The 24694-nt window shown below is 39.0% G+C and overlaps 2 protein-coding genes across 3 annotated transcripts in view; both read right to left on the bottom strand.

The window, feature by feature from the left end:
- arrb1 (arrestin, beta 1) overlaps nucleotides 1-12543 on the bottom strand; it is an 83509-nt gene extending 70966 nt beyond the window's left edge. The window contains exon 1 of the mRNA XM_067450122.1: nucleotides 12076-12543. Within this exon, the coding sequence (XP_067306223.1) occupies nucleotides 12076-12095 (20 nt within the window). The 5' untranslated portion in view covers nucleotides 12096-12543. The remainder of the gene's footprint in view (nucleotides 1-12075) is intronic.
- A 273-nt stretch (nucleotides 12544-12816) lies between these two features.
- The window catches only part of LOC137084136 (protein Atg16l2-like), a 54296-nt gene continuing 42418 nt past the window's right edge, over nucleotides 12817-24694 (bottom strand). Inside the window, exons 17-18 of one of the 2 annotated variants that reach the window (XM_067450106.1) lie at nucleotides 24345-24446; nucleotides 12817-18287 (exon numbers count right to left, since the gene is read on the bottom strand). In XM_067450106.1, coding sequence (XP_067306207.1) covers nucleotides 18194-18287; nucleotides 24345-24446 — 196 coding nt within the window. In that variant the 3' untranslated portion in view covers nucleotides 12817-18193. The remainder of the gene's footprint in view (nucleotides 18288-24344; nucleotides 24447-24694) is intronic. The other variant, XR_010906706.1, reaches the window with a different exon arrangement.

Here is a 24694-nt window from a genome sequence, read left to right as displayed (position 1 = left end):
GCGTGGGTATTGAGGTCCCCTAGCGTTTCGACGCAGCTCGAAGTTCCCTCGAGATAGGGAACGTCTCAGGTTACGTATGTAACCATGGTTCCCTGAGAGGGAACGAGACGCTGCGTCGAGATGCCATACTCCCGGCATGCCTGTGATCGATTTGTTCTAGTGATGTCCGGTTCGCGAACGAATCGTTCTTTTTAACCGGATCTTTATAGTGAACCGGTCGAACCAGTTCACCAAATCGAACTGAATCGTTCTAAACGGTTCGCGTCTCAAATCAGGGCTGATCCCACAAATACTGTAGATATTAACTTTCTGCCATCAGTGACAGTCTCTCAAACTAGAAATAAAACGAATATCTTGAAGTAGATGCTGTAACTCCAATCGTTAGCTGAAGTGAGACATGTTTTGCTGAGAGATCTGATGAACTCACGAGCAGCTGATACTGAGCATGCGCGTGTAACCGAACGTACCGGTTCGGTTGTCGGATCCTCGGATCAGCAGTACAGAATCAAAACCGTTTCTGTCGGACACGTTCGATACGGAGAACCGATGAGCCGATAAGCTGCGCATGCGTGTTATTTGTTCAGAGGAACGAAATGCAGTTTAAGTGTATTTAAAACTAATCACGTTTGGAAACGTTATAACAAAGCTGTCACTGTATTATTTTAAAGTTTTGGAAACAATAGATTGTAAAACGGTCAAATTAAACATTTATTTGTTTTATCAATAATGCATGATATTTTCAGGAACAGCTTTTATCTTATTTAATTTCTAAGTCGATAAAGATTTTAAAATACATGTAATCAAAACAGTAGGTTTGATATTCAGCTTGCAGCAGTTCGCAGCTCAGCACCCTGTGCTCAGCACACACACACACACACACACTGATACAGAGGTTCTCGAGTCAGATCGACCGGTTGCAACGGCTCACCGGTACAGAATCGAGAACCGTTTCTATCGGACACGTTCGATCTTTCGGACATGTTCGATTCTGAGAACCGGTGAGCTGAGATACTGAGCATGCGTGATAGCGTCGTAACCGAACTGTTTCTCTCGGACTGGGACAGCTGATGCTGATAATACATGAGCACGGGTGAACACTGAGGATTTGTGTAAGTAGGCCTATTATGTCAATGTATGTTTATTTAATCCGTGTAAAACATCAGTGTTTGTACGACAGTGACAGTGACAGTCTCTCAAACTAGAAATAAAACTAATATCTTGAAGTAGATGTTGTAACAATCGATTCAGTTCGATTTGGTGAAGTGTATTTAGTGCTGTTGCAAAACATAAATGAAAAAATGTTTCCAAGATGATGATGATGTCAATTATAATTATTACTATACTAAGTTTTGATTACAAATACTTTATATGGATGTGTTTGAATGTATTTTCATCCGCCGGGATGATAGAAATGACGTCATTACGTAAAGACGTAAAAGAACCGGTGATCCGGTTTTTTGAACCGGATCACTGAAACGAACTGTCCGAAAGAACCGGTTCGCGGAAAAGAACCGAACTTCCCATCACTAATTTGTTCGACTTTTCCAGAAGCTAGTGACTGTTTGGTCCGGGCATGCTTTATAGCTTCCTGGTCGATGACGTCACCCGCCCGTGACGTATCGTCCCGCTATTGGACTGATTACACAAGTGCTTCATGACATGGCACGCAGAGGCGTCCCCTAGCGTTTCGACGCAGCGTCTCGTTCCCTCTCAGGGAACCATGGTTACATACGTAACCTGAGACGTTTTTTTTGGACTAACAATGAATGAATGAATGAATGAATGAATGAATGAATGAATGAATGAATGAATGAATGAATGAATGAGAGGGGAATTTGTTTTACACTCCGATTATTAACAATAGAATTATTAATAGAATTATCCAGAGTGGATAAATTAAGTTTTTGGTTCTGATATTCTTTCAGGATATTCTTATAATATGATGACCTCTTATATTAAGCCCAGTAAAATATTATTCCTCAACTCATGACCCCTTTAAACAAAAATGAGAAATGTTTCTTTGGCAACACGCTGAAACAGTCTTTTTCAGTGTATTTTATTTCAAGTAATGTAAATGTTTATATGGGTTTTAATTTCATTTTCAGTTAACAATAATATCTTTGAACTGAGGCAATAATCAAGCATGCTCTCTGAAACTTGTATATGCAACATTGAAAAACCCGTATTCTTTTCTCCGTGAATTGATTTGTTTGTATGGCACATGATCATGAAGTGGTTGAAAATGTTGACCTGCTGACCTCCACTCAATTATAGAAATGAGATTTCCTAGGGCCCCGGTGTATCTGAGGGGCCCAACAAGACGATCAATAATAAATGCAGATCATTACTCTTGATAGGAAGATCATTTACCGTGATAACTGACTCGGGTCTATTTTCATTATCACACAGAAAAACCCACAAACCCTTAGACTTGCTTGAGTCATATATTTAAAACAATACTGTCCATTTAAATCTCTCTTAAAATCTATTTTTGGGTATCTTGTAGTGTAGCTAACTCATATGGCAAAGCAGATTGACTGCAGTTTTACTAAAAAAAAGTTGTACCTTTACAAAATACAGTTTCAAAGTAGCTTCCTCAACATTGGAAGGTGCACATTTGATCCCAGACTATTGTAAATTAAATTAGATCAGCAAAATTATAATTTACTGTGAATAGCTTAAAGGTGCACTACGGAGCTTTCCGTCCACTGGAGGGCGCCTATTCAAAACAAATGCATAGTTTAATGACGCAAAGTGTGAGCGCAGCATCTTGGGAGATGTGGTCTTCTCATCACAGCCGGTGGAAAATAGGACTCGGGCAGAAATCATGTTCATGCATGCGGTTATTAACGTTACTGTAGTGTAAAGCAGAGCAGGACCGAGTGTTATGGACCTGAGCAAAGCTGCTGGAGCGATTGTTAAACAAATACCCGGCTCACGAATACCGGGACTTTTATTATGACGGGACGGGACACATTTGCCGGGCGCCTGCACAGATCCGCTCTTCCGGTTATGATTTTGAGGTAATGGAGCTCTGTTTATCATATTAGATACATTTAAGTGTTTTAAAACGATCTTATGACTTTACTCCGTGCGTTCACATGTTCACACTGCTAAGAGTAAAGCGCTCCTGCCAAATAAAAGCCAAAACCCAGGGTAGCGCAGATATGACGCAATTGACAGGCGACTCCCTCAAATGCAATGCTGAAACGTCCCTGTCCTTAGCTAAAATAGCAATTTTCTCACAATTTACAAATAGTTGGAAACATCTGGGATATTGTAGGTACTCAACTGAACAAAATATATAACACCGGCCTAGTGGTTTTTGGATATTTTACTGCAAAAATACTACATAGTGCACCTTTAAACTGGTTTTGACATAATTTGACTTCCCACTTTCTAAAACACTGGACATACTGTACACATAACACTGTGACCAAACCATGAAAGCAACAGCCACAAATTTATCAATGCTGAAAATAAAAATGACAGTAAACGCTGATCAGGCAATCACACTTTGTTTAATATACCAGCCAGTGATGTTGTAGTCCCAGATGTGCATATATATATATACTGTGAATTTATCAAGAATCCAAACACATGTATGACACGGAACCCACACACGCATACACACACACTCCCAAACACACAGCCACACACTCCCAAACACACAAGCAAACATGAATGATTCCTTGATATAGGGCTGCCAAATTATTTGACATAAAAACAAAATCCTGACATTAAAATATGAATGCTGCAATTTAATACCATGTTGATGTGCATTGTTGATGTGGGGGACACAATTATTATCTATGCACTGTATTCATAGATGTTTACTGTATTCAGTGTTTACTGTGTTCAGCAGACTGTTGTCAAATTATGAGATCAATTTATATTTAAAAAGAAGAGATAAATCAATTATTAATTAAGTATAAGTGTTACCTATGTTGAAGGACATTTTAGTTTTAAAGTCTAAAGACACTCATCAGGTGCAGTATATAACAGCAGCTTTTCTTGGGTAGTATAAAGCTTTCGTACACCAACAAAAGCTTTATATGATTAAAAACATGTGCCTTCTATTATTGGATTCCATATCAATTTAATTGACTTGCAGCTGCCTCTTAGCAGATCGCAAGAGGCAACTCATTCTAGACATTCAAACTGTGATTCCAGTGCTCATATGCATCATGGGAGATTCAGATTGGCAGGAGGATTCAAAAGATACTGAAGAGCTCTGTGATACTCAAACAGTCCCACACAAAGACACTAAAAGCATAAAAATCATTAAAAGTGAATAATGAATCAAAAAGAATACTCATTTATTTTAAATGCAGGGAGCATAAGTAGGACGCCAGTCCTGAAATCACTGCACAGGAGATCCATAACTGAACAAATCTTAAAATGAAAGCTTTTGACCGAAAAAGCACTTCAAAAAACAATAAACCATTAAGGGCTATAACATTTTTAAACTTGCTTACTGAACCGGAAACTCAGAAATCAACTCTGAATTTTAACGAGTGCATCAGTGCTGATAGCCTGATACAATCCTAAATTAGATTAGGTGCAAAAAAAAATGAATTTTTATCTCACAAAAAAAAAAGAAGCACTTAAACATTGCAGATAATGCAAAACTTGATCACACAAAACTTCAACTGCACTAGTCTCTGAACTTAATGGGGTGTCAATTCAGAAGTAACACAAGGCTGATAATGCACGTCCATAGATTTTCAGGGGTTATATGTTCCTGCAACATTCAAAGAGCAGAAGCAGAATTGATTCCATCATGGCCATGCGTTATTTCATGCAATGTCTGGCTCTAATGGTCCCATACACTATATTGCCAAAAGTATTGGGACACCCCTCCAAATCATTGAATTCAGGTGTTCCATGGCCACAGGTGTATATAATCACACTGTAAAAAAGTATTTTAAATAAAAGTTACCTGGTTACCTTAAAATTTCCAGTTAATTGAAATTAAAAATTTGAGTTAATACAATTGAACATTTTTGAGAATCGACAACCTTTATTCAAATATTTGTAAAAGATTTTGTAAGCATTGGGTGTGTTTTTTGTTTTGTTTGTTTTTTTGCTTTTTTTTGGGGGGGGGGAAATATTAGTGGAAATAATGAGAACAACAGCAACTCAGCCACGAAATGGTAGGCCACGTAAAATCACGAGTGGGATCAGCACATGCTGAGGTGCACAGTGTACAGAGGTCGCTAACTTTTTGCAGAGTCAATAGCTACACACCGCCTAACTTCATGTGGCTTTCAGATTAGCTCAAGAACAGTGCATAGAGAGCTTCATGGAATGGGTTTCCATGGCCGAGCAGCTGCATCCAAGCCTTACCTTATCATTAAGTGCAATATAAAGTGTGGGATGCAGTGGTGTAAAGCACAATGCTACTGGACTCTAGAGCAGTAGAGAGGTGTTCTCTGGAGTGACGAATCATGCTTCTCTGTCTGGCAAGCCGACGGACGAATCTGGGTTTGGCTGTTGGCCAGGTGACCGGTACATGCCTGACTGCAATGTGCCAAGTATAAAGTTTGGTGGAGGGAGGATAATGGTGTGGGGCTGTTTTTCAGGGGTTGGGGTTGACCGCTTAGTTCCAGTTAAAGGAACTCTTAATGCTTCAGCATACCATAACATTTTGGACAATTTCATGTTCCCAAATTTATCGGAACAGTTTAGGGATGTCCCCTTCCTCTTTCAACATGATTGGGCACCAGAGCACAAATGAAAGTCCATAAAGACAAACTCCATATTAAACCCTACCGATTAAGAATGGGATGTCATTACAGTTCAAGTGCATGTAAAGGCAGATGCCTCAAAACTTTTGGCTATATATGGTGTTTGTATGCACTTTTTTCTGTAAGTTTTAATCTAAGGAATCTAAACAGTTTATCCTGGTTATTCCAACATTGGCAGCTAGCCAGTAACAAATAATTAGGATCCTAATAATTAGGATAATTATTAACAGATAATATATGAATGAATATGTAAAAAAAAAAAAACAAGCCTTAATCCTAACTTGAGGTTCACAATGATTCATAGTACATGGTCATTCATTATACAATAACTAACTTAATTTATACAATTTGAAATGTAAAAACATTTATTTGCAACAGTTATGTTCAATTTGGTTTCCTTGTTACTGTCTTCTGCTCCTGTTTAACCTGTCTTCGGCCCCGTCCACACGGAGACGCGTTTAGCTGTATATGTATACATTTTGTACCTTATCAGCATTTCGTCCACACGGATCTGGCGTTTTGGAAGCATGAATCCGATATTTTCTGAAACCGGGTCCCAGAGTGGATAAATCTGAAAACGGCATTCTTGCATTTCATTTGTACAGCCAATCCGTATATTTTGTAAAATCAGTGATGTCATCACACTACGTCCGGCACAGTGAAAGACTAAAGCGTCATTTAATTACCGTATTTTCATTATTGTAAGGGTAGGTTTAGGGTCGGGGTAGATGTAGGCATTAATAAAACACATCTGTTAAGTAGCAAATGTATTTATTGTTATTTTTTCGTGAGATTTTGCCTCACCTCCTACTACTGCTGTACCCCTTCTAGCCACAACTCTTCTTCTCCGTTTTTAGTGTATTACTGTGGAGGAATTACGGTGCCACACACTGGCCTGGCATGTACTACATCAATATGGCCTTGCAATATACTACATCGTTTTGAGTCGTTCAGTGATCTCATGTGTACGCAGATATTTCTTGAAATGAGGAAACAAAAGATTGGATTGGGAAAGCTCTAGCTTGTGTGGACGGGGCCTTAGTTCTCCAGTTAGTGTTCCTTTGTTCTCGTTTTCCCACCACTAGTTAGTCTCCTTGGTTACTCATTAACTAAAATACACCTGTTAGTATTCAGTTAGTTATCTTGTGTATATAAGCCCTTCAGTTTCCTTTCGAATGGTCAGTGACATCAGGTGTTCAGTGCACTGAGGTCGCCTTGATGGACTGTCTTTGGGTTTGAGTATGATTGGCCTCCTCTCACTCCTCTCCTCTCACGTTCTGCTAGGCCTCCACTCACCTAAACTCCACATAGACAGGGATATCAAAGGTTCTTCCTTGCATGGGGCATAGCGTTTAGGATGTGGCCTTAGGGAATAGTGTCACTGACAGTTCTGTGTTGACCTGAGTGATGGATTGGTCTCCGGCATCTTTGTACTTGTCATGGCCATTTAGGCAGTTGATGAGATCCCTCAGCATGGTTGAGAGGGTACTCATTCCCCATAGTGTCTTCGGATTCTGTGAGAGTTTTCCATTCGAAAAGGATCATGCCCTGATGGAGTTTTGGTTCCTTGCCACTGTCGCCTTTGGCTTGGCTTGCTCAGTTGGGGACACTAAAATAATGATCCAAGTTATTCAACTAAATATACAAATAAAATTAATTAATTAGGTCTTATTTAATTCTATAAACTATAATACTGATCTGCCAACATTGTCGCTCTATGATAAATTAAAATAAGCTGATAACATCACTGTTTTCTCCAGAACGACTGTACAGCCAAATCAAATTTTGTTGCAATATTGTCCTGTTCCAACACTGTGAAGCTGCTTTAAAACAATCGTCATTGTAAAAGCGCTACATAAATAAAGTTGATTGATTGACTGATTGTCGAAGGCTAATATCATTGTCATGTTTCAATTATGTACTTCAGAAACTGGTCACGCTGAAAGTGTTTCCTATAGTGTCTTCAGATGCAGTGTCTCATTCCCCTTCTCAGGGAACCATGGTTACCTATGTACCTGTGATGTTTCTTCTGTTCTTTTCCCTGTTATTGTTTGTGCTTGGCATGCTGTTTCTTTGACTTTGTACCTTTGTGGGTTTCCTGATTTTGCTTATCTTAATAAATATGCCACCATTTTATAATTTGTCTATTTTATATCTCATCATCCTTGCACCAAGAAGCTATATGGGACCGAAGGAAAGAATAATAATTTTTATTTTCCAGGGTGGCAGAAGTATCAAGGACTACATGGAGAAGTGTGACCAAGCAACATGTGATGACAAGGGAAATATCTGCTGGAGTTTAGAGAAATACATCAATTTCGCTCTATGGGTGGACGTATCCCCCTTAACTGTCGGTAAGGCGAAGGAGGAGAACATCTTTAGCATTCAGCCCCACCCAACATTCACTGTCTCATCACTCAATCCAGAGCCCAGCCAGCCAGCCATCCCTCCCATGCACAGACTTTAAGCCAGAGCCCACAGCAGACGAGAAGGGTCCAGTTGCGGCTTGGGCATTCCCTTCATGAAACAAGAACGCCTATAAGGCATTCCTGGTAGCGTCTCATTGACCAATCGCGATGAGTTTCTCAAGGCACATGGGTATGATGTCATATGCGTGATTTTTCCCCCCAAACCAGTTCAGCAGAAAAGCCCTGCAACTGATTCTAAACATTTAATTTGGCCATGTCTATCACAATAACGATTGCCTACACCCAACCCTGATCTCCAAACCTACCCATCACAAGAAACATTCTGTGTTTTTAAATAAAATTGGAAAAAAACATAATTTCATATGTTTATGAATCCATTTACATTGTGGACACACACACACATTATGGTTCATTTCGGCGTAGACATACACGCGGAATCACACACACACACACATTTGTTTCAGCGTAGACATACACACGAATAGCTCAAAATGCATACAGATAACACGCCACTTGGCTTTAGAAAATTACATGTATGTTTACGTAAAGTCATGATGTCATGTTGCAAGATGCTAGATCTTATTTTGAAGCTTCTGTTTGAGAAAAACTAACTAGCGGCGAATGTTGAACATGTTAATCTGGATGTTGACAGCTAGCAGTTCAGCAGAAGAGGTGAAAAAGAAGGAGGCGTTCTGCAAAAACGGAAACCCCCACCAGCACGATTACGCCCATACTTGGCTGCAGTTGGATGATATTGCACCAGACGGGGTGCTTACACCTGCCACAATGAACGAGCTAGAGCCTAAATTGAGGACAGACAGAACCAACCATCGCCCCAGAGCCTGAGCCCCACTGTGATGCTTTTTAGTTTGAGGATATGGATATGGAGGATATTGTGTAATTTGTCTCTTTCTTATAGTATGTTATATTGTTTGTAATTTGCATTTATCTAACTTATTTTTAATAACAAAGACAAAATAAAATATCTTTATTGTAATTATAAAATTACATTTAAAAAATATTAAATCTCATATCATGAAAAGATTTTGGTAATCCCAACTTCAGAATTGTGAAATGTTAGCGAATGTTAACTTGATTGATAATAATATGATTGTTGCAACCATCTCTGAAAGGAAGTTCACAGTGGCATGTAATTTAAAAAAAAGCAGGGCAGGAAAATGCTGGTGAGTTTTTAGTTTATGTTTCATTCATTTTAATTTATTTTTCAATTCATTTACACTACATTTTTTCCTTTGTGCCTATCTTCATTATCATCAGACTAGAACGTGACAGTATTAGTATACACACTGTGAAAAAAACTTATTCACAGTGCATTTTTTAATTGAAAAATCATGGTTTCCAGTTTAAACCTAAACTTGTCTAAAAATAAATAACATACTCAATATAAAAAAAAAACTAAAAGAAAAAGAAAAAAAGATAACCTTGGTTATACAATATCATTTTCAACACGAGTGGATTTGCTGTGCTGAAAGCAGCGTCCAACATTTTGATTACACGAACCAAACGAACCAATTAAAGAACCAATTAAAAAATCATAGTAGACATTGCTCGCTTATAAAGATCAGGAATTATGCACATTTGTAACATTGTTACGTATGTATGTAAGAGGAAGTGAGACTGAATTGCTGACGACTCGTTTCAGCAGTTCAGAATCTGTTGTTTTTTTCAGGAGACATTAACTTTATTGGTCGTGCAATTAGATCTCTAGAAGCTTTGTAGACATTTCATATACAGTCTGCAAACAGCTAAAGGCAATATTCGAAAAAGCACAATAGCCTACTGACTAATTTAGCTTTTATTATGATGCAATTAAGTCAAACAAGAATTATATTGACTACACTTAGTAACACTTTAGCTTATGTCTAAAAAATATATAATGGTTAAGTATGTGTGGTCTTTATAATAATTATGTGTGCCCTATTTTAACGATCTGAGCGCATGGCGCAGGTTCACTTAGGGTGTGTCATCATCGTATATTTCTTGATCTGACACTCAACAGTGTTGTATTGGTCCAATCAGGTATCAATCAAACAGAACCGCTCCAAATTTGATACTATACCAATTTGTCAAAAGGTACAAATTGCCTTGATTGTCACGTCATTCTCCATTCAACATTCAAACAGCATGTAACCTTCGATTATGACGGTCAGAGCGGTAAAACTCTCTCCACGTTTTAGCATAAACTGAATATAAAGGCCTGTGCTTTTGTTTAAAAAGACTGTATTTTGCTTTATATTTGGGTGATTGTGAATGATTTGGTACTTGCAATTGGGTGTCAGTTAGATGAGAGCATAGCGGAGTGAATGAAAGTTTCATTATGGAACGAGATTAAATCTCGAATCATCCTGCTACCAGAATAAACAGAAGTGCTTTTGTTACACTCTGCATTGGAACCTATCATACTGTTTTTCACAATCATAGATTAATGTTTAGACTATATTTTTGTTCTGTCATTTCATAATCAGTGCTATACTGAAAAACACTGTTTATAGTGAGTATATATTTTTGTAGTAATAACTAGGCTATTACAAATGCAATGTTGTAATGTCACAAATTTAAAGAAAGCCAAGGGTTAGAAATAAAATGAGTAATTCATATCAGAAATTTAATTTCCAAATTAACTATTCCTTTAAGTGAATGATAAATGACCAAATGAAGCCGTAAAGTATACAGACTTGATGCTGACAGTCAATATGGAGTCTGTTAACCTCAGTAAACAGAACCATTTTTCTCACTGAGAAGAACATTTCGATAATATGAAGAACCTTTTTACACCATAAAGAATCTTTCGTGCAATGGAAAGGTTCCATAGATGTTAAACGTCCTTCAAGTAACCACGGACACCGATAATGATCCGTTATTTTTAAGCGTGTAGATGGTTTTGACTTTTGAGGAGTGAACTGTTGAGTTATATCATAAAGCTTTGAACTCTGATCTGGTTCCCAATCCTGCTGAGAGTTTAGAAACAGTGGGTATGTCCTGGTCAACTGTGTCCTTGTGTGAAATGTCAAATATCAATGGAAATGCCGCTATGCCAAAACAGTTTGACACCTCCACCAACCTCTAAAACCTTCATAGAGAACTGAAGCAAATGGGTTACATTTATGCAGTGGTTTCTGAAGGGATGCAGGTCTGTTCCAGAATGGGATAAAAAAGAAATCCAACTGACCATTTAAACGAATTGTTCGGTTAGCATAGCAAATAGTCCAGTGCATGTGCTCAACAGTGTCTCAATCCCATTTTCTCCCTCTACCTGTTCAGTTTCACTGTTTTTAACTGAACTAATAAAACACTGTATTTTTTGTAATTTCAACTGTAAAAACCTGAACATTTGTGAACAATAAGTTTCCCTATACATGGGGAAAAACTATAATATATCTAGCCTTACACTGCATGTAATTCTTCAGGTAAAACACAGTTAAATGCACCATCCTGCAAGAAAAAAGTACAAATAATCTTATAATTTACATTGAAAAGCTGTAAACTGTCATATGGTTAATTCAGGTTGATTGGGACACTTTTTCCAAGTCATCTCAATCGCAAAAAGTGTCCCAATCTCCCTGAATGTCCCCCTATTTCCCTGTGTGACGGCTAACAATCGATGTTTTTTCATTTTATGAAATGTTTCTTAGTTTTTTTGTACAGTTATGCACATTCAAGCTTTATGTTATATTTATGTTATGTTGCATTGATTTAGTGTTGTGTGTTACCATGATGGTGTTTTATTTTGCACCAGGATACTGACTGTGTTGAGCCACTGTGATGTTAAATGGTCAATTAGATCTAACATAGAATAAAAATAAATAAAAACATTAAGCAAAAAATTGTACAACGTCCTCCAGTAGCAGCTAATCCATCTAAAACACACGGCTTACCTTGTGCCTTTATCAACCATCGCGAGGATCCTCGTGCGACACGTTCCACAGAAACTCTTCTGCTGGTGAGGAAAAAGATGAGAGGGGTTGCCCAAAAAAGAGAGGGAGACAGAGACGATGGAAATCAGGAGGATGGAGGAAAAAACTGAAAGAAAGAGATTTTACTATGTTGCGTTATAGAACCGCTGTCACTTAAGCAGCTCTCCTCGCGGTTTGAGAGCTTTCCAGATGAATCCAATTACAGGAGCATCTCCACTGCCTTTTGCCAACAGACAAACCTCGCGTTTCCAAATAAAACAAGCAAAAGCCGCTGATTCTTCGCTGCCTTCTCTGGGTTAAGAGTCCTTCAGGTGGGGATGTATGAAAGATAAATGCTGTTTGGAAAATCCTAACGCTTTAGAAGCTTTCGTATGATATCCACACTGCCTTCGCGTCTACCAGAGCTCTCACCCTCCCTCCCTTCCTTCCTTCCGTTCTCTCTCTCTCTCTCTCTCTCTCTCTCTCTCTCTCTCTCTCTGTGTGGATGTGTGAGGGTATGTGCGGGAGGTGAGGTGAGTGGGTGATGATATTCTCCAACGCTGAACAGATATTCTCAGCTCGCCATCAGTGCTCAGGCGACGGATGAATTTTTTTTTTGTTACATTTTGACATTGACATCATTTAAAGTGGTGTCACATTTCAGTTCTGAACTCCCTAAGCAATAAATCAATATCGGACAGGATGAAGTAATCAGCCATCAAGTGGGTTTAAGATGGTTTTATTAATTGAAAAATCATCCCTGATGATTTAGTTTTTGTTTTCTGAAAGAGTTGTGACCGGATTACAATCAGCTCATGTATAAAATAGATTACATTCGTTTCGTACAGGCACCGGATTTCTAAAAAAAGAACACCAATAAAGATGCTTAAAAGCCTAAATATATTGAGATTTTTCAAAAAATGCATCAGATATTGCACAGCAATGACATACTATTCATATTTAACTCAGGCAGTTAATTAGTGTTATGACAAAACATTTTTAAATTCATTAATGTTTGAAATAAATGCTAAAATCATGTCCCAAACATTTACATTTCAAGTTACTGTAAGAGAAAAAAATCAAACAAATATTTCATTTAACTTATGGCAAACACAAGCTTATCACCAACTACAAACAATCATGAAACACTACAAAGTGATAAATCTGCAACCCTGTTACAGTGCTTACAACACAGTTACGCAGCATTTTACTACTTCATTTTGATGTTCATTTAATGTAGAGAACATTTGAAGAGGTTTAAACTATATCATGACATGAATGTTGATGTTTCAGGACCAGTTTTTAACCTATATATATATATATATATATATTTAACCTAATATAAAGTGCCCAATAGAACAAAGACAAGCAGGAACTTATTTGCTCTTGTTCTTTACTTTAAACAACTGGTTTTATCATAAACATTCTTTTGGTCCTTATTCTGAAGTTTTGCTTGGTATAATACAATATTTCTTTTGGTCACAAAACAACAATTAAAAAAATAAATAAAAAATTCAAGTGTTTAACATTAATATAAATGTTTTATTTTTTATTTATTTTTTTACAAAAATGAGTGTGTTGTTAACTAATATATGCACACCTTTGAGAACAAGCCGTATTTGGAAAGGCAGGGTTCTTTAAGGTTACCGCAGTAACAACATAATAATAGTCATTTTAAGTGTTTTTTTCCCCAAACAATACAATAGCTCTTTTCAGGGAAAACGAACACAAAAATCCCTGATTTTGTAAGATTTTTGCTGCTCTAAGTCATTTGAATGTACAACAGTTATTCGCATTTAGTCAACCGAAATAAGATGTTTTCTTATCAACAGATGTTTCTCTGATACTTAAATTCATGAAGTGGCTTCATCATGTTTTGTTGAGTACTTAAATGTTTTTTAAAAAGGTCATGCAAAAAATATATACATCAAATAATCTTTTTTAATTGCATCGCATGGCAACATTATTTTAATGACACTTAAGTGCATTTCCTCTTCAATTTTCATTACTGCATGGTGAAAAATCTCATTTCCATGCCTATAATACATATACAGTATCTGAACATAAAAGAATTTACAACTATAAGTTTTATTTTGGTAGAATTGGTTGTACTGCCTTTTATTTATGCTGATGTTATTTTAAAGGGGACCTATTATGCAAAATTCACAGATGTGTGTCCACGGTGTGTGTAAACAACCAGCCTATAATGGTAAAAATCAACCCAATGCATTTTGTATAATCCCTATTAATAATTATCATAACAGGCTGTTCTAGATTTCCCCTACTCTACATAAGAGAAGGGAAACCCTGCCCATGACTGTTGATGATCTGCCCGTTTAGCATAGACACACCCCTGAGTGAGAGACACAGAGGCCGCCATTTCTATTTCCTCGCTGTATCAGCTAGCTACATATTTACAATATCTGCGCCAAAAAACATTACTAATGTTAAGATGTTAGATGTACCAACGAGCATACGAATCTCCAAAGACTCCCGGCATCTGGTTGAATTTTATTTTTGAATGAAATGTAGAGAAGAATGACGGTAAAATGTTATATATTTGAGCCAATCATTTTACGCATGACTTCTTGACCAACAATATCAACACTTCGAGTTCTAACTAGTAAGTTAAGAGCAAGTAAGGATGGCACGTCATATTTTGTGAATGTTTGCAAATGTCCTTTCTAAATGAGCTTTCTAGAATGATTTGCAGCTATTTACTTTATGCTGAAAACGCTCACCATCTGCATAATTCATAACACACACATTTATTATGCATTGTATAATTGGGTACATGCTAGTCCATGAGTTGAACCAACTGAAGCTGGGATCTGCCCTCTTCTGGAAGGGGGGCAGGGAGCAGCAGCTCATTTGCATTTAAAGGGACACACAAAAACTGTGTGAATAACACCCAAATAAGGGCATTTAGTAGCCTAGAAATCTAGACGCACCCTAGCGGCAGCAAATCTAATCTGTCCGCGAGTGTCGTCAAGCAACTCTCAATACACTTCTGAGCTGTAAATGCTCTTGACGGACCAATCACATCGTGTATAGAGTCGATGGGCGGGGCTTTACATATTGACAACGGCCGAGTTGTTTGCGTGCTTCTAGTAAACACAGAAACTGGCGAACGGCGGCGGTCTTTCGAAATGAGCTTTGGCCGCGACTCTGGAAGACTTTGAGTTAAGCTTTTCTCTGAGAAAAGAACAAAGAGCGGCACTGAAGTCATTCTTAAAGGGAAGATGTGTTCGGAGTTTTGCCGACCGGATACGGCAAATGTTTAATCTGTCAACGTTTCACCGTCGTTGCTCCGGCTGGTGGTAGCGCTATCCTATCGCGTGCAGAGGGAGTTTGAAAGACAACCGTTTATCCCGCCCCTCGGATTGAGCTGTCAATGGAGAGTTTCCAGACCAAACATCTTGATGTGGCTCTGGCTTGTCAGGCTAGGCCTTTAGAGCATGCTATAATAAATGATGGGGGGCATTTTGAGCTTAAACTTGACATTCTAGGGACACCAAATATTTATATTACATCTTGTAAAAAGGGGCATAATATGTCTCCTTTAAAAATGAATTGTGAACATATAACTTCTTGTTTTCTTTTGATTTGGGGATGAAATATGACCGGTACATATTCTAATTTTACAATACAAGGATGTTGCACATACTAAGTCGTAGCAACTTGCACATATGCCAGTTTTAGGTTAATAAATATTTGAGACTTTTCATTAAACTCTCTGGTCCAACAGCTGAGACGAGTAAGATGGCCATTAGACTTTCCTCATCATTCTCTATATTTAAGACACAAATGAACGCAGCAGATTGAATCACATGCCGGTCTGTGCATTACGCTGGACTTGTGTGATCTCTGATGGCAGTAATTTGGGTCTTCAAAGTCAGTCAGAGCGGTGCGGTGCGGTGTGATTCTCATCAGACAGAAGGCCCTTTTAAATGCTAATCTGAGCACAGTTTAGCAGTGAGCATACTGGGTCTCTATGGCAGCACTAAAGAGTGCGGCGGAGAGCAAGGCTTCCTCATTCATTTTTAAAACACGAGTCCCTTTTTATAATAAATTACCGGAGTCAGTCCTGTATAACTGAGCACTTCCCTGAGGCAGTGATTAACAACATACAGTGTGGTCAAATGTTCAAGAGAAAATGTTCCTATTTAGCATTTTTCTAATTTCAATTTCATAACAAATTCTATTAGCAGCACAAGATTTTGAGTGTAAAAACAGAAAATATGATATTTGGTGTGTCTCCTTTTTGCTTTAATCGGTGGCCGTCGGTGTATGAATGGGTGAATGTGAGGCGATACGTAAAGGACTTTGGATGGCCAGAGGTCTGTTAAATGCGCTATATGAATGCAGTCCATTTACCATCAATGACAGCAACACTCAAGCTGCATGAACTTTGTTTGGGCAAACCCGAAGATCATGTTATTCTGCATGTGATAATCATTATGATAATGATAATGACACTTTTTTTTTTTTGTAGATTCTTTAGTAGATGATCTAATAAGATGATTAAATACATCATCATGATTCAGATTTGCATTGTGGTCAAAGAATATATACATTACAGGTCAAAAGTTTGGGGTGTGTAAGACCGGTTACATTTATTTGATCAAAAACAGTAATATTGTGATATATTATTAAAATTTAAATGAAACATTTTCTATTTTAATATATTTAAAAAGTATTTGTCAGGTCTTCAGTTTCACATGATCCCTCAGAAATCATTCTAGTATGATGATTTGTTGCTCAAGAAACATTTATTATTATTATTAATGAAAAACATGAATAAATAAATATATAATATAGGCCAAAAGTTTGGACACATTACTATTTGTAATGTTTTTGAAAGAAGTTTCTTCTGCTCATTAAGACTGCATTTATTTGATCAAAAATACAGAATCTTTTTTTTAACATTGTGATATATTATTACAATTTAAAATATTTGGTTTTCAATTTATTATACTTTAAATTATCATTTATTTCTGTGATGCAAAGCTGAATTTTCCGGATCGTTACTCCAGTCTTTAGTGTCACATGATCCTTCAGAAATCATTCTCATATGAGGATTTATTATGAGTGTTGGAAACAGTTCTGCTGCCTAATATATATGATGAATAAAAGGTTCAAAAGAACTGCATTTATTCAAAATAAAAAATAATATAAATCTCCTTTACTATCTTTTATCAATTTAACACATCCTTGTTGAATAAAATTTATTTATTTAAAAAAAAAACAAAAAAAACAAATGGCTGACCCCAAATTACTGACCAGTAGTGTATATTGTTGTTACAAAAGATTTCTATTATTAAAACATTTGCTTCTTTTTTTTCTTCTTTTTATTCATCAAAGTATTATAAAAAAAGTATCACAAGTTATGAAAAAATATTAAGCAGCAGAACTGTTTCAATCTTTAAAAATGAATCATCATATTAGATGATTATATAAATGATGCATATATATATATATATGCATCTTCCTGCATTGTGTTCAAGAATCAATGTCATTGAGCAACAATATACTGTACAATGGGCTCTAACCAGACATTCAAAATTATGTGTCTGTTCTGTGTTTTGGTCTCTAAAAATAGGAGTGCTATGTGAATACCCTGGGTCGAGTTTCCACGTATTCAGAAATGTGCTGCCATGTTCTTAAAACTGGTTGGTTCCATTTTGTTCATGTTTCCTTTAGATATCAAATCCCAGAGGCAGAAATATCTGCTGTATGTCAAAAGATCCAAGATTTTAAAGTGGCTGGCAACTATAGTAAGGAGTCAAGCAACAGGAAGGCCTAAAAATGCTTCGCCGCGTCCTGCGTCATTAATTCATTTGTAACAAGGTTTCAAAACAAAACCCAGACATCTCTGCTCGACAGTCGCCATTCCCCTGTAACATTAGCACATATGTTTGCGCTTTTGAATGACACGGCTTCATAGCAACAAAGACTGTCACAACACTAAGGGGTCGAGCTACTGACGGAGTGCAGAGTGTGAGCTTTTCCCAACAAGGTTGTGTTGATGACATCCCTGAGTGCATTTCCAGGAGTGATTTCAGTTGATAAGATGGAAAAATGGAGCCCGTGTCTGGTCTCAGATATCACTCCAGAGCACAGCTCGACGGCTCTTGTCCACGCTCACTACGTATTCGCCCGACAACGACCAGGCCACAGCGCTTATTGGAGCACTGCAAAAAGAACTAGATCTTAAAATTCCATGTTAAGTCACAATTAAAGAGATAATCCACCACATCCCATCAAAAATGAATTATTGACAAAAAAAACACAATAAAAGTGGTCTTTACAACTAAATGCTGTATTCTAATTTTTCTAAAGCCATACTAAATTCCAAGATATAGCTATGTGTGAGAAACAGACAGAAATTTAAGTTAACATTTGCTGAAAAATCTTTCTTTCAAGCCTGTCACACTTTAGGGATCATTTAGCCAAAAGTACAAATTTAGACAATGACGGTTTATTTGAGAGTGATTTACAAAAATAAAGAAGACAAAATAATCTTGTGCTATGGTGTAACTTGCAAAAAATAAAACCCGTCCATTCTCATTAGTATGAGCTATGATTAAAGCAGCGGTTTCCAAACCTGTCCTGGTGGCACTCCAGCCTTGTGTGTGTCCTTCATTTATCACACCTGATTCAATTCATCAGCTCATTAGTAGAGAATAACTTATCAGTAGAGAACTAAATTGGCTGTTAAGGGAGACATACAAAATGTGCAGGGCTCGGGTGCCTCCAGAACAGGTTTAAAAACCAATGGTATAAAGCACAACTCTGAAGCAGCTTTCTATTTGTCAGAACAGTGAATTCACATGACTAACTTGAACATCAGCAAAATCTGCATTGCTAACTTTTTTGCCCTCAGTGCATAGATTCCTACTGAAATAACTGTTATTTGACATTCAACAATATATATATTATAAATAAGAGAGGTTGCTAGGCAATGTGGGGGAGAGGACGCTGGGGTTGTCTGTTCGCCGCTTCTCCACCCACAAATCATGTTAATGTACTATTAGATTTAGATTTTATTTTATTTCCTTATGTTTGTGACTAGTCTAACAGTCAGAGCTACAATTGGGACTATTGCTGATTGCTGGCAGCCACTGAGAGGACGTTGTTCGTCGTTTCGCCGTTTTCCACCGCTTCTCTAATGTTTATGTTTGAATTGCTGTGGTTGGTTCTGGTTTGGAGGACATCTGATGTTTCTCGCCGCGGCTGCTCACTGTTGGTCTCCCTTGGGCTTAAGCTGCATGGTGGCTGAAGTTTGCACCGGGCTAGCGTCATCCGGGCCATCGTCATCGGCGTCCAGCATGATGTTGGGATTTTCCGCTTCTCGGCTGCGCCGCTGTTCCGTCTTGCATTGCGGCCGTGGAGCGGCTTGGACTTCTGCACCGACCCCGGTGTGTCCACAGAAGTGCCCGGAAAAATGTTCTGCCTCCTGCATGGTGCTGCGGCGATCCCCATCGTTTGAATCGTCATGAAGACCCATCATCTGGTCTTCAGCTGTCGTGCCTCGGCGATGTCATCGGGACACTGCCGCTGGGAGAAATTTAAAACATGGAGTGGACCACAGTGTGCTGCGGAGCTAACAGAGACTTCCACCATCAGCTGTTTTCTGTTCACCATCAGCTCTGTTTCTGTTCACCATCAGCTCTGTTTCTGTTCACCATCAGCTCTGTTTCTGTTCACCACACCATCAGCTCTGTTTTCTGTTCCCCATCAGTTCTGTTTTCTGTTCCCCATCAGTTCTGTTTCTGTTCACCACACCATCAGCTCTGTTTCTGTTCACCATCAGCTCTGTTTCTGTTCACCACACCATCAGCTCTGTTTTCTGTTCAACATCAGCTCTGATTCTGTTCACCATCAGCTCTGTTTCTGTTCACCATCAGCTCTGTTTCTGTTCACCATCAGCTCTGTTTTCTGTTCACCATCAGCTCTGTTTCTGTTCACCATCAGCTGTTTTCTGTTCACCACACCATCAGCTCTGTTTTCTGTTCAACATCAGCTCTGATTCTGTTCACCATCAGCTCTGTTTCTGTTCACCATCAGCTGTTTTCTGTTCACCATCAGCTGTTTTCTGTTCACCATCAGCTGTTTTCTGTTCACCACACCATCAGCTCTGTTTTCTGTTCACCACACCATCAGCTCTGTTTTCTGTTCACCATCAGCTCTGTTTCTGTTCACCATCAGCTGTTTCTGTTCACCATCAGCTCTGTTTCTGTTCACCATCAGCTCTGTTTCTGTTCACCCTCAGCTCTGTTTCTGATCACCATCAGCTCTGTTTCTGTTCACCATCAGCTCTGTTTCTGTTCACCATCAGTTCTGTTTCTGTTCACCATCAGCTCTGTTTCTGTTCACCACACCATCAGCTCTGTTTCTGTTCACCATCAGCTCTGTTTCTGTTCACCATCAGCTCTATTTCTGTTCACCATCAGCTCTGTTTCTGTTCACCATCAGCTCTGTTTCTGTTCACCATCAGCTCTGTTTCTGTTCACCACACCATCAGCTCTGTTTCTGTTCACCATCAGCTCTGTTTTCTGTTCACCACACCATCAGCTCTGTTTTCTGTTCACCACACCATCAGCTGTTTTCTGTTCACCATCAGCTCTGTTTCTGTTCACCATCAGCTCTGTTTCTGATCACCATCAGCTCTGTTTCTGATCACCATCAGCTCTGTTTTCTGTTCACCACACCATCAGCTCTGTTTTCTGTTCACCATCAGCTCTGTTTCTGTTCACCCCCTCAGCTCTGTTTTTGATCACCATCAGCTCTGTTTCTGTTCACCATCAGCTCTGTTTCTGTTTACCATCAGTTCTGGCTCTGTTTTCTGTTCACCATCAGCTCTGTTTCTGTTCACCATCAGCTCTGTTTTCTGTTCACCACACCATCAGCTCTGTTTTCTGTTCACCACACCATCAGCTGTTTTCTGTTCACCATCAGCTCTGTTTCTGTTCACCATTAGCTCTGTTTCTGTTCACCATCAGCTCTGTTTTCTGTTCACCACACCATCAGCTCTGTTTTCTGTTCACCATCAGCTTTGTTTGTTCACCATCAGCTCTGTTTCTGTTCACCATCAGCTCTGTTTCTGTTCACCATCAGCTCTGTTTCTGTTCACCATCAGCTCTGTTTCTGTCCACCATCAGCTCTGTTTCTGTTCACCATCAGCTCTGTTTCTGTTCACCATCAGCTCTGTTTCTGTTCACCATCAGCTCTGTTTCTGTCCACCATCAGCTCTGTTTCTGTTCACCATCAGCTCTGTTTCTGTTCACCATCAGCTCTGTTTCTATTCACCATCAGCTCTGTTTTCTGTTCACCGTCAGCTCTGTTTCTGTTCACCATCAGCTCTGTTTCTGTTCACCATTAGCTGTTTTCTGTTCACCACACCATCAGCTCTGTTTCTGTTCACCATCGGCTCTGTTTCTGTTCACCATCAGCTCTGTTTCTGTTCACCATTAGCTCTGTTTTCTGTTCACCACACCATCAGCTCTGTTTTCTGTTCACCATCAGCTCTGTTTCTGTTCACCATCAGCTCTGTTTCTGTTCACCATCAGCTCTGTTTCTGTTCACCATCAGCTCTGTTTCTGTTCACCATCAGCTCTGTTTCTGTACACCATCAGCTTTGTTTCTATTCACCATCAGCTCTGTTTCTGTTCACCATCAGCTCTGTTTCTGTTCACCATCAGCTCTGTTTCTGTACACCATCAGCTTTGTTTCTATTTACAATCACTCTGTTTCTGTTCACCATCAGCTCTGTTTCTGTTCTGTTTTCTGTGTTGGTTGATTGTTTGTAGTATTCTATATTTTTACTTGTTATTCATTTTTTTGTTATTTTTTCTCCCCTTTGTTGCACTTTGAGATTCTTCGGAATGAAAAGTGCATGATAAATAAAATCTATTATATACATATATATACATATACACACACACACACACTGCTAAATTAAAGGAACACTTTAAAAACACATCAGATCTCAATGGGGAAAAATATCATGCTGAAATTCTATACTAATATAGACTGGGTAATGTGTTAGGAGCACAAGGACGCCACATCGTTTAATGGAAATGAAAATGTTCAACCTACAGAGGACTAATTTCAAAGAAAAAGTATGCTTTATGCTTGTCCATTTTGCTGAAATGTCATTGCAGCAACTCAAAATGGTACTCAGTAGTTTGTATGGCCCCCACATGCTTGTATGCATGCCTGACAACGTCGGGGCACGCTCCTAATGAGACAACGGATGGTGTCCTGGGGTATTTCCTCCTGGTATATCACTGAGCTCCTGGACAGTTTGAGGTGCAACCTGGCGATGGTGGATTAACCGAAACATAATGCCCCAGAGGTGCTCTATTTGATTTAGGTCAGGTGAGCATGGTGGCCATTCAATTGTATCCATTCCTTCATCCTACAGGAACTGCTTACATACTCTCCCCACATGAGGCGGGCATTGTTATCCACCAGTGTAGGGTCTGACAATGGGTCCAAGGATTTCATCCTGATACCTAATGGCTGTCAGGGTGCCATTGTCTAGCCTGTAGAGGTCTGCGCGTCCCCCCATGGATATTCCTCCCCAGACCATCACTGACCCAACACCAAACCAGTCATGCGGAGCGATGTTATAGGCAGCATAACTCCACGGCTTCTTCAGACCCTTTCACGTTTGTCACATGTTCAGGCTGAACCTGCTCTCATCTGTAAAAAGCACAGGGCACCAGTGGCGAACATACCAATTCTGGTCTTCAATGGCAAATGCCAATCAAGCTCCACGGTGCCGGGTAGTGAGCACAGGGCCCATTAGATTATGTCGGGCCATCAGACCACCTTCATGAAGTCTGTTTCTGATTGTTTGGTCAGAGACATTCACACCAGTGGCCTGCTGGAGGTCATTTTATAGGGCTCTGGCAGTACTCATCCTGTTCCTCCACACACAAAGGAGCAGACACCAGCCCTGCGGATGGGTCAAGGACCTTCTAAAGCCCTGTCCAGCTCTCCTAGAATAACTGCATGTCTTCTGGAATCTCCTCCATACTCTTGAGACTGTGCTGGGAGACACAGCATATCTCCTGGCAATGGCACGTATTGATGTGCCATCCTGGAGGAGTTGGACTGCCTGTGCAACCTCTGTAGGGTCCAGGTATTGCTTCTTGCTACCAGTAGTGACACTGACCCTAGCCAAATGCAAAACTGGTGAAAAATATTCAGAAAAGATGATAGGGAAAGAAAATGTCAGTAGCCTCCACCTGTAAAACCATTCCTGTTTTGGGGGTCTTCTCATTGTTGCCCATCTAGGTAACCTGTTGTTAATTTCATTACTACCAAAGTAGCTGTAACTGATTAACAACCCCCTCTGCTACTTAACAGATCAGATCAATATCCCAGGAGTTTATACGTATACATATATATATATATATATGTTTAGGCTTAATATTATGACCACTGACAGGTAAAGTAAATAACACAGATTGTCTCTTCATCACGGCACCTGTTAGTGGGTGGGATATATTAGGCAGCAAGTGAACATTGTCTTCAAAGTTTATGTGTTAGAAGCAGGAAAAATTGGCAAGTGTAAGGATTTGAGCGAGTTTGACAAGGGCCAAATTGTGATGGCTAGATGACTGGGTCAGAGCATCTCCAAAACTGCAGCTCTTGTGGGGTGTTCCCGGTCTGCAGTGGTCAGTATCTGTCAAAAGTGGTCCAAGAAAGGAACAGTGTGAACCGGGTCATGGGTGGCCAAGGCTCATTGATGCACATGGGGACTGAAGGCTGACTCTCAATTCAATCGAGCATCTGTGGGATGTGCTGAACAAACAAGTCCGATCCATGGAGGCCCCACCTCACAACTTACAGGACTTAAAGGATCTGCTGCTAACATTTTGGTGTCAGATACCACAGCACACTTTCAGGCTTCTCGTCCATGCATTGTCATGAATATGGAATGACATATATAGATTGTACTGCATGTTAATTTAATTATTTTACTCAAGAGCATGACCTAAGTCTAGATGTCATACTAACAGGAAACTATGTTTCTAACCACAGGCCGAGAGCCAACCACACAACATTGTAATGCTGTTTGCGAATGTTCGCTGGGACTAAGGTTTGGGAAAACTGGTTTCTGACTCATTGAACTATGTTGGTAACAACAGAACTTTTGATCAAAGTTTGTCAACAATACTTTTTTTGATAAAAAGTATAATTGATTAGTTGACCGTGGTGGCCCATCTCTGAGTTACCTGTGCATGTCTGGAAGCCGTTTTTCTAGCTTTCCTGTGTTCACATTCCATATGTACACGGCACCGTCTGCAGAGCCAGCTGCCAGGAAACTGCCATCCGGACTGAAAGAGAGAGAAATCACACAATTGTGACTGAAGACTGATTCTCATTGCTCTGGAACTGATTCTCTCTTGCCGTATAGAAGATACCTCAGGCAAGTGATCTGATATCAAATTTACTGAAAAGTCAGGAATCTAAACATATCCAAAGTCTGTTCCGAAACCAAGTGAAACCCCTTCCAAGACTGCACTTTAAGGCATAGTAGCTTTTTTATTTAGTTTTAGCTTTAGACAAATTAGACATATCGAAT

This window comes from Pseudorasbora parva, chromosome 8 (assembly GCF_024679245.1).
Source record: "Pseudorasbora parva isolate DD20220531a chromosome 8, ASM2467924v1, whole genome shotgun sequence".
Lineage (NCBI taxonomy): Eukaryota > Metazoa > Chordata > Actinopteri > Cypriniformes > Gobionidae > Pseudorasbora > Pseudorasbora parva.
The sequence above is the reverse complement of the archived record's forward strand: the minus strand, read 5'-3'. Positions and strand labels throughout refer to the sequence as shown.